The sequence below is a fragment of the Pleurodeles waltl genome, chromosome 5 (assembly GCF_031143425.1).
Source record: "Pleurodeles waltl isolate 20211129_DDA chromosome 5, aPleWal1.hap1.20221129, whole genome shotgun sequence".
Classification (NCBI taxonomy): Eukaryota; Metazoa; Chordata; class Amphibia; order Caudata; family Salamandridae; genus Pleurodeles; species Pleurodeles waltl.
In genome coordinates, this window is record NC_090444.1 from 1,131,542,815 (window position 1) to 1,131,556,206 (window position 13,392).

The following is a 13,392-nucleotide window of genomic DNA, read 5'->3' on the forward strand; positions in this document are numbered from 1 at the left end:
CTGAATTGAAGACTTGCAGACTGTCCTTGATATTGAATCATTTATTCAATTATTCAAAATAGATACAGCCGACATGTGTTTCACCCTCTATGGTGCGTCCGCCTAGGGCTTTCTCAAGGCTATAAATAATCAAACACAAGGCAATCAAATACAAACGGCTAAAGCTAAAATGAAAGATCAAGGAGAAAAAGAGAAGGAAAACACCACTTATAAGTGAGGGGCATGCTGAGTGCTAATTCATTTAGCTTGCATGAAAAACGAGAAGAGAAAAGACACCACCATTAGAAACCTAAGTTGACATGATTAGATTTAATAAAACAAAAAAGAGAGAAACCCCAAGAGGTTGCAAGATTCCAGGCAACCAAATCACATTAGTGAGTTAATTATCATAACAGACTAATACTAGACGAAGGAAGAACTCATAAATTGGAAGCGCATAAAAAAATTATAAAGGGGTGCTGGCACATCCACCGAGATAAAGTTACATTATTAGTGATAATACTAGTGATAATGTAGAAACATGCTCATGCAAATTGTCATGCTCCAAAAGGTCATTGGTGAAATAATACAGCAAATACCATCATAATAATCAATCAGAAGATTTGAGGATGTCTAATCATAACATTATTTCATCTAGAAAGGTGCATCATACAATATGAGGTCTGCTTAAAAAAGAAGGAAACGATCATTCTTGTTGGGAATACAATATTTAGAAAGTAAATGAAAATGACAGAAGTGAAATAGTAAATCGATGAGTACACCAGCTTATGTTCGAAAGACGTGCTAACGCTTAGTCCTTCATCTATTTTTATAACTTAAGGGAGAGACGAAGTAGCTGGTTGTCGGGGCCCCATGTACAGTTAAACAAAGGGACTATCCTACAGAGGTCTTAAAATTAGATGTAGGAAAGCAAAACTTTGCCTAGATAACAATAACTTGTAAATACAATGTTGACTAATTATGGAACAGGTAATAGTTTAACGGTAAGTCCTACCTTTATTTTTATGGGGAAATGAAAAGACTTGATTTCGAGGCACCATATTGGATCAGTTTAAAATAAATATTGAAAGTGTCTTGATAGCAATATAAATAAGGCACTGTTTTGCCCTAAAATAAATGAATTGTGAGAAACGATAATAATTTAATGATTATAGAGCGGCGTTCAGGAATTATGGCCGCCTCCAATTCAAAAGAACCTCTCCGGGGGGGGGGGATGTGTTATTAAATGTAACTATAATACTAATACGCAGGACCTTCGTTTTCAGTTCCTACTCTTATTTAGAGTGTCTTGAAAGGAAAAATAATATAGTAATGAGAGTAATAAAATTAAATTGTTGCTGACTACCAAAGATTCTATAAACTTAGATTACAAGAGTTAAATAGTCCAAAGTTGCGAGTGCTACGTGATATAGGGAAAGGAACGCAAATGATGTGAGAGTTTTATAAATTGGAAATAAGACGTTTAAGAGAGGGAAGAGTCTTGATCATAGAAAACTAGAGGAGGTCTTACAACTGATTATATGAGGTCCCCCTAATACATCCAGTTACATGTTATTCTAAAGTAGCCAATAGTGCCATTCAGGATCCTTATTTAAACCCCGTCGTACAGTGTCATAACGGATGATAAGTCGACTTTCATTTTGACGTAGCAATAGTTCCAAATTACCACCTCTAGGATGTGGTTTCAGTTGTAGAAGGCCACAGAAGGTAAAAGTACGAACATTCGGATGATGTTCCACAAAATGAGCCACCGAAGGCAGTTGAGTATCATTTTTTTATATACTGCGATAATGTTCTTGAATCCTAGTTTTCAAAGCTCGAATAGTACTACCAATGTAGGCTTTTTTGCATGGGCAAATGATGAGGTAGACTATGTTAATACTGTCACAATTGATAAAGTCACGTATTGTAAAAGGATGGTCATTGATCAAGATAGATTTGGATTTAGAAAGACCAAGTTTGCAAATTGAACATTTTGTACAGGTATAGAAGCCTTGGGGTCGTTGTAACATATGTTGGTTAGGGGGATTTTTCAGAATAAAATGATGAACAAAATTTATCTTTAAGATTAGGAGCTCTTCTAAAGCCTATTTGTGGATAGGTTGAAATGTATTGATTGATAGATGAGTTATTCTGAAGAAGGTACCAATGCTTACGAAGTAGTTTGCTTATCAAGTGGTGCCCATTGTGGAAGTCTGTAATAAATCGAACAACAGGATTCTCATTTGTGGTTTTAGTTTTGTTCAGTGCCATGTTGCGATTTAATCTCGCAAAGTTTTCCTTGTTTTTCTGTAGACTTGAAGTGTTGTAGCCCCTGGTTGACAAATGTTGTACAATTTCTGAAGAAACTATTTCATATTCAGACATGTTACTGCAATTGAGTCCAGCTCTCCTGAATTCACCAGCTGGGATATTGCGGATTATGCTGGCGGGATGACAACTGGAAGCATGTGAGATAGAATTTGCTGCAGTACTCTTTCTATAAAGACAAGTGTGTAATTTATCATTCTCAATATAGAGTGTAAGGTCTAGATATTCTACTTTGGTTCTCGAAATTTGATACATAATGTCAATGTTCCATCTATTGGGTGTGAGTGACTCAAGAAAAGAACGAAGTAAGAATTCCTGACCTTGCCAAATTAACAAAATGTCATCTATGTAACTTCCCCCAAAAATTATATATTGAGAAAAATGTTCAGAGTTCTCGTTTCATAGACATTCTCTTTCTATAGCTCCCATTAGAAGACACGCATAGGGTGACGCAAATTTCGCTCCCATCGCCGTCCCCTGGAGTTGGAGATAGAATTGACCTTTAAAAAGGAAAAAGTTGTTTTAAAGACAAAAGGATAACATGTCTATTAACATCTGATTGCGTTCAAAATGTTGAGCCGATCTTGTAGAAAGATAGCTTCTAACTGCTTCAATTCCATCTTGATGTCTAATGGAAGTGTATAAACTAACCACATCTATCGTGGCAAGGAAATAGTCTGATTGCCAATCAATATCATGCAAGTTTTGTAATATGTCCTTAGTGTCTTTTACAAAGGAAGGTAAGTTCTGCATGAAGGGCTGTAATTCAGAATCAATTAGAGTAACAATATTATAGCAAATGGAGTTAATTCCTGAGATGATAGGTCTACCTTTAGGGGGGTGGCCTCCTTTATATATTTTTGGTAGTACATATAGGGTAGAATGGTCGGATTTTTTATGAAAAGAAAATTCCTTTCCTCTGATGAGATAATTTTTTTCTCAATATATAATGTTTTGGGGACGTTACATAGATGACATTTTGTTAATTTAGCAAGGTCAGGAATTCTTACTTCGTTCTTTTCTTGAGTCACTCACACCCAATAGATGGAACATTGACATTACGTATCAAATTTCGAGAACCAGAGTAGAATATCTAGACCTTACGCTCTACATTGAGAATCATAAATTACACACTTGTCTTTATAGAAAGAGTACTGCAGCAAATTCTATCTTACATGCTTCCAGTTGTCATCCCGCCAGCATAATCCGCAAGATCCCAGCTGGTGAATTCAGGAAAGCTAGACTCAATTGCAGTAGCATGTCTGATTATGAAATAGTTTCTTCAGAAATTGTACAACGTTTGTCAACTAGGGGCTACAACACTTCAAGTCTACGGAAAAACAAGGAAAACTTTGCGAGATTAAATCGCAACATGGCACTGTACAAAACTAAAACCACAAATGAGAATCCTGTTGTTCAATTTATTACAGACTTCCACAATGGGCACCACTCGATACGCAAACTACTTCGTAAGCATTGGTACCTTCTTCAGAATAACTCATCTATCAATCAATACATTTCGACCTATCTACAAATAGGCTTTAGAAGAGCTCCTAATCTTAAAGATAAACTTTGTTCATCATTTTATTCTGAAAAAATCACCTAACCAAAGTATGTTCCAACGACCCAAAGGCTTCTATACCTGTACAAAATGTTCAATTTGGAAACTTGGTCTTTCTAAATCCAAATGTATCTTGATCAATGACCATCCTTTTACAATACGTGACATTATCAATTGTGACAGTATCAACACAGTCTACCTCATCATTTGCCCATGCAAAAAAGCCTACATTGGTAGTACTATTCGACCTTGAAGACTAGGATTCAAAAACATTATCGCAGTATACAAAAAAATTATACTCAACTGCCTTTGGTGGCTCATTTTGTGGAACATCATCCGAATGTTCGTATTTTTATCTTCTGTGGCCTTCTACAACTGAAACCACATCCTAGAGGTGGTAATTTGGAACTATTGCTAAGTCAAAATGAAAGTCAACTTATCATCCGTTATGACACTGTACGACGGGGCTTAAATAAGGATTCTGAATGGCACTATTGGTTACTCTAGAATAACTTGTAACTGGATGTCGTAGGGGGACCTCATATAATCAGTTGGAAGACTTCCTCTATTTTTCTATGGTCAAGACTCTTCCCTCTCTTTAATGTCTTATTTCCAGTTTATAAAACTCTCACATCATTTGAGTTCCTTTCCCTATATCACGTAGCACTCGCAACTTTGGACTATTTAACTCTTGTTATCTAAGTTAATAAAACCTTTGGTAGACAGCAATAATTTCATTTCATTTTAGTACTCTCATTACTATATTATTTTTCGTTTCAAGACACTCTAAATAAGAGTAGGAACTGAAAATGAAGGTCCTGCGGATTAATATTATAGTTACATTTAATAAAACATTCCCCCGCCCTCCGCAGGAGAGGTTATTTTGATTTGGAGGCAGCCATAATTCCTGAACACCACTATATAATCACTAAATTATTATCATTTCTCACGATTTATTTATTTTAGGCAAAACACTGCCTTATTCATATTTCTATCAAGACACTTTCAATATTTATTTTTAACTGATCCAATATGGCGCCTCAAAATCAAGTCTTTTCATTTCCCCATAAAAAATAAAGGTGGGACTTAGCGTTAAACTATTACCTGTTCCATAATTAGTCAAAATTGTATTTACGAGTTTTGTTACATAGCAAAGTTTTGCTTTCCTACATCCAATTTTAAGGCGTCTGTAGGATAGTCCTTTTTGTTTAACTGTACATGGGGGCCCGACAACCAGCTACTTTGTCTCTCCCTTCAGTTATAAAAATAGATGAAGGACTAAGCGTTAGCACGTTCTTTCGAATATAAGCTGGTGTACTCATTGATTTACTTTTTCAAGATGGTGCCAACTTAAGATGCGATCCCGGCATACGGCTGCCCTTTTCCTCAATTAACCGATTCTAAATATGGTATTGAAGTAAGTGTTTGTTTTTCAGTAATTTCAGGACTCGGATTCCGTTTGGAAGACGATTTAGCCTTTAAACTTAGGCTACTTGTTAAGCTTGATACCTGATTCCGTATTTAAAGTTATCTAAACGCAGGACGGGTAACTAAACATCTTTTAACTTTCCCAACTTTCTCATTATGTAGAGATTGTTTGGTAATTATTTCTTCGTAAACTATTTATTGTCACTGTTTGAATTTAAGAAAATTACAAATATAATGGCCCTTGATATCTGATAAGTTATTCAGTCATCTTGTGTAGATGGATTTTACTTTCACTTCTGTCATTTTCATTTACATACTAAATATTGTATTCCCAACAAGAATTATCTTTTCCTTCTTTTTTATTGCAGACCTCATATTGTGTGATGCACCTTTCTATATGAATTAATGTTATGATTAGACATCCTCAAATCTTCTGACTGATTATTATGATGGTATGATGGCATTTGCTGTATTATTTCACCAATGACCTTTTGGAGCATGAACATGTTTCTACATTATCACTAGTAATTTAACTTTATCTTGGTGGATGTGCCAGCACCCCTTTATAATTTTTCCAAGCGCTTCTAATTTATGAGTTCTTCCTTCATCTAGTATTAGTCTGTTATGATAATTAACTCACTAATGTGATTTGGTTGCCGGGAATCTTGCACCCTCTTGTTGTTTCTCTCTTTTTCGTTTGATTAAATCTAATCCTGTCAAATTAGGTTTCTAATGGTGGTGTCTCTTCTCTTCTCGTTTTTCACGCAAGCAAAATGAGTTAGCACTCAGCATGCCCCTCACTTATTAGTGGTGTTTTCCTTCTCTTTTTCTCCTTGATATTTCATTTTAGCTTTAGCCGTTTGTATTTGATTGCCTTATGTTTGATTATTTATAGCCTTGAGAAAGCCCTAGCCGGACGCACTATAGAGGGCAAAACACGTGCCGGTTATCTATCTATTTTGAATAATTGAATAAATGATTCAATATCAAGGACAGTCTGCAAGTCTTCAATTCAGCCAATTTGGATATTATTTAACAAAATTACAAGTGGGTTCTCACTCTCAAATATTTTAGTTGTGGAAATATAGAAGGAACCAATCAAAGAGCTGGTAAAAAAGGCTATGCACCAAGGGAGAGATAAACCATGGTGGAGGGGGCTAAAACAAATAAAACCAGCGAAAACAAAGCAACCAAATGTGAGTATCAAAAGACAGAGCCAATGGTAAGCGACGCACAGAATGCGTCTCCTGGTCAGCTTCAGAAGTACCCAATATGTGTTTACAATAGACAGCTGCGCTATCTGTTAGACTTTGACCTAATAAACAGTATATCTTAAATTCATCCATAAAACAAACACACAACTAAAAATATCTCTAACATAAAATAATTATATAGAGCATAATCTTTTTTTATTTAATATATACATTTTAAATTGTATTACTAAATAACTTTTGAATTAAAAATACCTCAACCAAACCCAAATTATACCCTATAATCTTTAAAAGATAAGCATTAAAAAATACCTTTAGAAATATTTTTAAATTGGAACATTAAGTATACAAATCATTACCAATTTTACAAATTAGTATAATTAATGTCAACTGCTTTATCTAAAATTGTAAATATTTTAATTAAGTAACCATCCACAAAGTCCTCAATAAACACAGCAAGCCAAAAATGTAATACATAATTTATGAAACGTTTTACATTTAAACATATAAAACAATTTCAAAATTTTAAATTAACATACCCCAATTTATAATTGTGATTCTTTTTAAAAACACAGCCTATTCAATACCCCAATAAACCACATACCCAAAATTAAACATTAATATATCATTTTTAAATGTTTTAAAATGTATACAAATAAGTAACAGTTAAAACAAAATAAACATTTCTTCAACATTATTTAAATGCATTTAAAAAGCACCAGCCACCCAATCTCTCAATAAACCCATCAACTTAAAAAAACATACATTTGCATATTTATAAAAAAAACAGTAACAATACAAATAATTATTCAATAACACCATCATAAAAACAATATTAAGGTAAATGTTATTTTAACCTTGAACATTATAGTAAAAAGCTTAAAAAGATACCCTTGATGTTTTGAATCACAGTATATTGTAATCTTAATATATTTTGATGACAAGCTTGTGAGATTAAGTAATTTGGATGATCCTCTCACATTTGATGACATTTTTCTAGTTTGGTATACTGCATATGTGAGACATAGTTTAAGCGTAAACTTATCAAACTGTAAATAAATATGCAATAACATAAAAGGGTATTTTATTTTCACAACATTTTAAACATTTTCCAATATAACAAACAACCTGAATTTAATTTTGTAATTTACCTGGGTTGGAGTCGATGATGCTTTCTCTGACTTCTTCACCCAGATCATCAATGAAAATGGAAACTGGTTCTTCTTTTCTCAAACACATGCCAGTATTTTTGAGTGAAAAAGCTTTGATCAAAATAAAACATTATTTCATAGAACAATCATTTACAAATTTCGAACACTGCAATGCTTCAATGTTAAACCAACAACTTAATTCACAAGAATATGATGAATGGGCATTAAAATGAATCTTTATGATAAAGTCTATTCAATTTACTGAATGTGAGAACAGCCTGATGTACAGATCTAAATATATCCAATACACTTCAGAGTACAATGCTAGTAAGATGCAATAAGGACAAGATAAGGGACAACTTTGGGCTTTTTTGAGGGGAGATCCTCCCCCCTTGAGCCTCCAAGGACTCCTGTGGACCCGAGACCCTATCTTGCAAAGTGCCATAAGGCATGGTTGCTGCTTCGTGGCTTCTGAGGGGCAGGGCCTCTGCCAACAACACACTCAAAAGCACTTTTGACATCCCGCTGCAAGGGACGTACCCTGGCGAAGCCCAGACCAAGGGCGGGCGGTCCTGTGCCTGTCGGCGACAGATGGAGGCAGGGCATGGCCATACCCCCCTGGCTTGGCATTTTAACTGATGTGGTGCATGGGCACAAACTCCCACACAGGATCAAGGTATGCTGTTTGAGCCACTGCATGACTTCAGCTGCTTTTCTTATGGCTGGGGATTGTTAATCTTTGTATTGTGACCATCCATCTGTGTCGGCACGTGTGTGAGTAAGCACCCATTTTAAAAGTCAAGTACTGATACCTGGTGTCTCCTTGTCCCAGTGGGATAACGGAAAGCTACAGAAACTCTGCCTGGGAATTAAAAGAAGAGTTACAAGCTGGCTGCTGTGATCTGGTGGTTAACCCTCCCTCTAATACAATGCTAGAAGACATTGACGGTCTGACTGAGGAGATTAAAACATTTGTAGGGGGTACGGAAACGAAAGGCATGGTCCAGGGGGATGGGGGCGATAGTGCCCACATTTTCAAACAAAGGGAGTAAGAATGACCCAGCTTGGATGGTGGTTACATTGCCGGATATACCACTGGAAGCCAACAGCTATAATTTTGTTGACTGTAATCCTAAGGGAGCTGAGGCTTTACCTATTGATACTCCCGTAGCATGTGCCATGCTGTTCTTGCTGATTAGCATCTGGGTATTGGGCATGAGGGGTGGAAGGTATGGAGCAATCTAGGGGCTGTACCTCAGTCTCTGGTGTTGGATCTCTTAGAGGCGGTACCCCAGTCTCAGGTGTTGGATCACTTGACTCTATGAACACAATAGATATTGCTGAGTTGGTTAAATCATTGTCCATTGAGGTACATACACTAAAACAACAGGTGTCGGTTGACACCTGTTGACACCTTGTCGGTTGAGGTGGGGAGACTGCGGCAGCAGGGGTGCACGCAAAGTCCCAAGGTCCTTTTAAGGAGACCGAGTAAGGTCTTATGACCACAGTCTCCAAACTGAGCCCAGGGGTTAGAGAGGAGATGGACACACTCATTGATAAATGCATCCATTACGCAAGGTCAGTCCACCAATGTCACTTCCTAATTCATTAAGACATCCTGGAAGCCAAAAGGCTTAGTGATCCATTAACAAATCAGGGAGCCTTTGAATATTTTGAGCTTAGTTGACAGCACAGACAGTTGGCAGAGGGGCTTGTGGGGATGGAAGTGCACAAAGACCCCGATTGGTTCCATAATTCATTTTAAATTAGACCAAGTGCCCCCTGCTGCCTCAGTCCACCATTCAACCTTCAGTTCCTACTGATGGTTTGGAAACGTCAATAGTGGACTGACTCAGAAGTAGTAGTGTGCACTTTCAAGCAGGAGGGGTGGGAGATTCTTCTGGGATCGATGATAAGCCACCCGAGAATGCTCCTTGTACAGACGGGACCCTCCCTGATCTCTTGTCACCATCATAATTGTCCCTTGCGGAAGCCAAAATACAACAAACGATCAGGAATAATATAAATATTTTGTCTTGGAATGCTGCCGAGAATGTTCCTTGTACGGGCGAGGCCCTCCCTGATGTCTTGTCACCATCACCATTGTCCTTTATGGAAGCCAAAATACAACAAACGTTCGGGAATAATGCAAATATTTTGTCTTGGAATGTGGCCGATGTTAGGTCTAAGCCTGGAGACCCTGTTTGGGGCCTGTTTATTGACCAGTTTGACATCTGCCTTTTACAAGAAATCTGATTATAAGGACCAGTCTTTAGGGCAGGCTTTGTCAATATTTTTATTTCAGCTTGTTACAATAGGAAATGGGCGCCCCGCTGGGGGCCTCTTACTTTGGGTGCATACAACACTTAATATCAAATTGTGTCTTTTTGATGTTGCTTCCCCCTGACATCCTAGGTATAACCACTACGGGAATGGATAACCACACATTTCACATCTCCAATATGTGGAATTGGGGGTTGAGAGTGTGAGCAGAATCACCTACATTGAAAGCTTTCATGGCCCACAGGGAGAGATTTGACACACGACAACCTTCATGTTGTAGGTGATTTTAACACCACCTTTGAGCCACTTGACAATCTATGCTTTTCTCTCACTAGTGTTGAAGATGAGGAGTGGTGGTCCCCTCACTAGACATCGAACCTGTTAAGCGCTGGACAGAGGTAACTTATCAACTCCTCTCGCTCACACTTTTGCTTAGGCTTATGGTGTGCAATGGTTGCACGATATCGGATCTGCAAGTATCTCCTATTTTTAATCGTTCAGGACAGGCCAACAAGATCAACTACATTCTAGTGGGCATCGCACTGTGGCGATACGTAGTTGATATGGTCGTCTCAAGAAACAATAGCAATCATAATGCGATGCATTGTATGCTGTCTAACCTCTTTATCCATCTGGAGGATGTTCCCCTCTCGCTTTCCAATGGACTTTCCCCCTCAAACAACAGGCACAAACTTAAATGGCCTAAGACAGAAATAGATGTAGGGCCATTATGGACAAAGCCCTCCTAGATGCGCTGGAGCACTTAGCTATACTACAGTCCTAATCGGACAGAAACTCTGTGAGTATCCATCCATGCTAATCTTTACATTACTACTGGCCAATGTTTTTGGTGGAAGCCACATTGGAGACCAAGGCAACTTAAAATTGGTAATATATGGTATAACAAAGGTTGCAGGCAGGACAAAAATGCATAGCGCCACACCATTGAAAGTAGCAACACTAATGATATCAGGCTAAAGAGGAAAATTATAAGCAGACGAAGGCAACAGTGCAAAGAAATTGGGACAAACAGATCTTCCAGAATTTGGGTATCCCAGTAATCTGTCCCCTTCATTACCATTTGAGCTACAAGACACTAAGGAAGCAATCAGTAGTATTGCCCCTGGTAAAACTGCTGGACATAATGGGATCCAGGGAGACCTATTTCATGCTGAGCTTGAAAAGTGGACTACTTATATTAAGAAGCTGTCAATTGCAATTTTGGAAGGTGAAGAAATGCCAGCTAGTTGGAAATCAGCACAATATAGTACCAGTCTATAAGAAAGGCTCTAGGGACGCCCCTCTTAATTATTGACCTATCAGTCTTACTGATGTGACACATAAGGTCTTCTGCAGGCAGCTCCTGGATAGACTTGAAGTTTGGATTGAAGATCATGGCGCCAGATCCAACTTTCAAGCGGGGTTCAAAAGAGATGTGAGCACCGGAACCGCCAATCGGCCGCCAAGCGGCCAAAAGACCGCTGCCGGCATTCCAATATTCCCGCTGGGCCGGCGGGCGCTAACCAAGTTAGCGCCCACCGGCCCAGCGGGAATGAGGCCGCAACACAGAAGCCGGCTCCGAATGGAGCCGGCGGTGTTGCGGCCGTGCGACGGGTGCAGTTGCACCCGTCGCGCTTTTCACTGTCTGCTAAGCAGACAGTGAAAAGCTGGCCGGGGCCCTGTTAGGGGACCCCTGCACTGCCATGCCAGTGGCATGGGCAGTGCAGGGGCCCCCAGGGGCCCCAGGACACCCCTTACCACCAGCCTCTTCCTGGCAGTGAAAACCGCCAGAAACAGGCTGGCGGTAAGGGGGTCAGAATTCGCCCAGCCGTGGCAAAAACGGCGGGAAACCGCCGGCCCCAGTTTTCCGACCGCGGCTTTACCGCCGCGGTCAGAATGGGCTTTGAAGCACCACCAGCCTGTTGGCGGTGCTTCCGTCATTCTGCGCCCTGGCGGTCCAAGACCGCCAGGGTCAGAATGACCCCCTAAGTCTTTAGATTTCCTACTAGCTGTTGGAAGATGGTTATTTTGTAGAGATCACATCTCTATTTAGTGTTTGATTTGAAGTCTCCATTCGACCTATCCCCCCGTCAAAAATTATGCACAACATTGAAGGCGAACAGTCCCACAACATGACCTGTTGAGCATTATAGTGCGTTTGTATGAGGATACCTCTGCCCAGATTCGGTGGGGACCTCGGGAGAAGTTGACAGAGCGTATTATGATTCGTAATGGTTTCCGGCAGGGGTGTGTATTACTCCCTAGTTTGTTTTCCATATATCTTAATGACATGATTGCTTATATTGAAGGCTGTGACAATGACGCACCAATGCTAGCTGGTATAGAAGTCCCTCTGCTTCTGTTTGCAGATAACACTTATTTCTAAGACGCTATTTGTCTTGCAGACTTTGGTTGACCGGTTTGCCACCTTTTGCACTGATCGTGGGTTGATAATCAACCATGCAAAAACAAAATTTATGTTCATCAATCCCTTATAGGTCATTGAGGGACTTCATCATTCTTGACGGACGTAATCTTGACAGGTTCACCTCTTTTGATTATCTTGGAATAAGGCTAACTTAGTCTATGCAATGGATTCCCCAAGTCAAGAAAAGCAGTCTGAATTTATGCCATCATGGAACTGGAACCTATTTTGTGCCTCAAAAGTGAGACCCATTTCACCAGTTCTTAAGGTACATAGGGATGAGTCTGAGGGTAGTGCCCTATTTGGGGCCGATCTATGGGGCATATCTGTCCTGGGATCGCTGGGTGTAGTGGAGAATAATTTTCTACGGTCCCTGTTGTGCCTTCCAAAAAGTACACCTCTCTTTCCTTTAAGGTGGGATATGGGTATTCAATCCATTTCTTCTAGGGCCCAGTTAAGCCCTTTACTGTTTTGGAGTAGGCTCAAGCACACTCCTGCTCTTGCCACATATTACAATGCACATAAAGACATAATTGAAGCAGACAAAACCCATAGAATAAAGTGGCTATGTTATGCCAGTGATATGTTGATCCAATTGGGCCTGGAAGCCTATTGACATGATCGTGAGGGTTGCCTGCCCCTCTCTAAGCAGGTTTTAAAGGATTTCTATTGGGCTCATGTGTGGGACGGTGAAGTAGGTTTTAGGTCCTATGAGTCACTTACTACAAAATTTCTTGATATCAAACTATCTTCCCAGTTTGGAGTTTTTTTTTTTTTAGATTTTATCCCACTCCACGCTGCCAGTCTTGTACATGAAGTTTTCGCATTGGTACTTTGCCCCTTTTGTCTTTTTTCTCAAGATGGAAATCAAAAACCCAGAGAGCACTATCTGTCCAGTGTGCTGCTACGCTGAGGAGACATTATCTAATTTCCTCTTCTTTTGCTCAGGATACTCCATACCACAAAAGACCTGGGTCCTCCCAATATGCAGATTACAGGGGGTAAGGCAGTGCCGCAACCATT

The 13,392-nt window shown here is 39.2% G+C and overlaps 1 protein-coding gene across 3 annotated transcripts in view; it reads right to left on the minus strand.

Moving 5' to 3' along the window:
- LOC138296312 (zinc finger protein 75A-like) overlaps window positions 1–13,392 on the minus strand; it is a 78,855-nt gene that overhangs the window by 21,078 nt on the left and 44,385 nt on the right. For all 3 annotated transcript variants that reach the window (XM_069235338.1, XM_069235339.1, XM_069235340.1), the window contains one exon: window positions 7,662–7,772. In XM_069235338.1, the coding sequence (XP_069091439.1) occupies window positions 7,662–7,772 (111 nt within the window). The remainder of the gene's footprint in view (window positions 1–7,661; window positions 7,773–13,392) is intronic.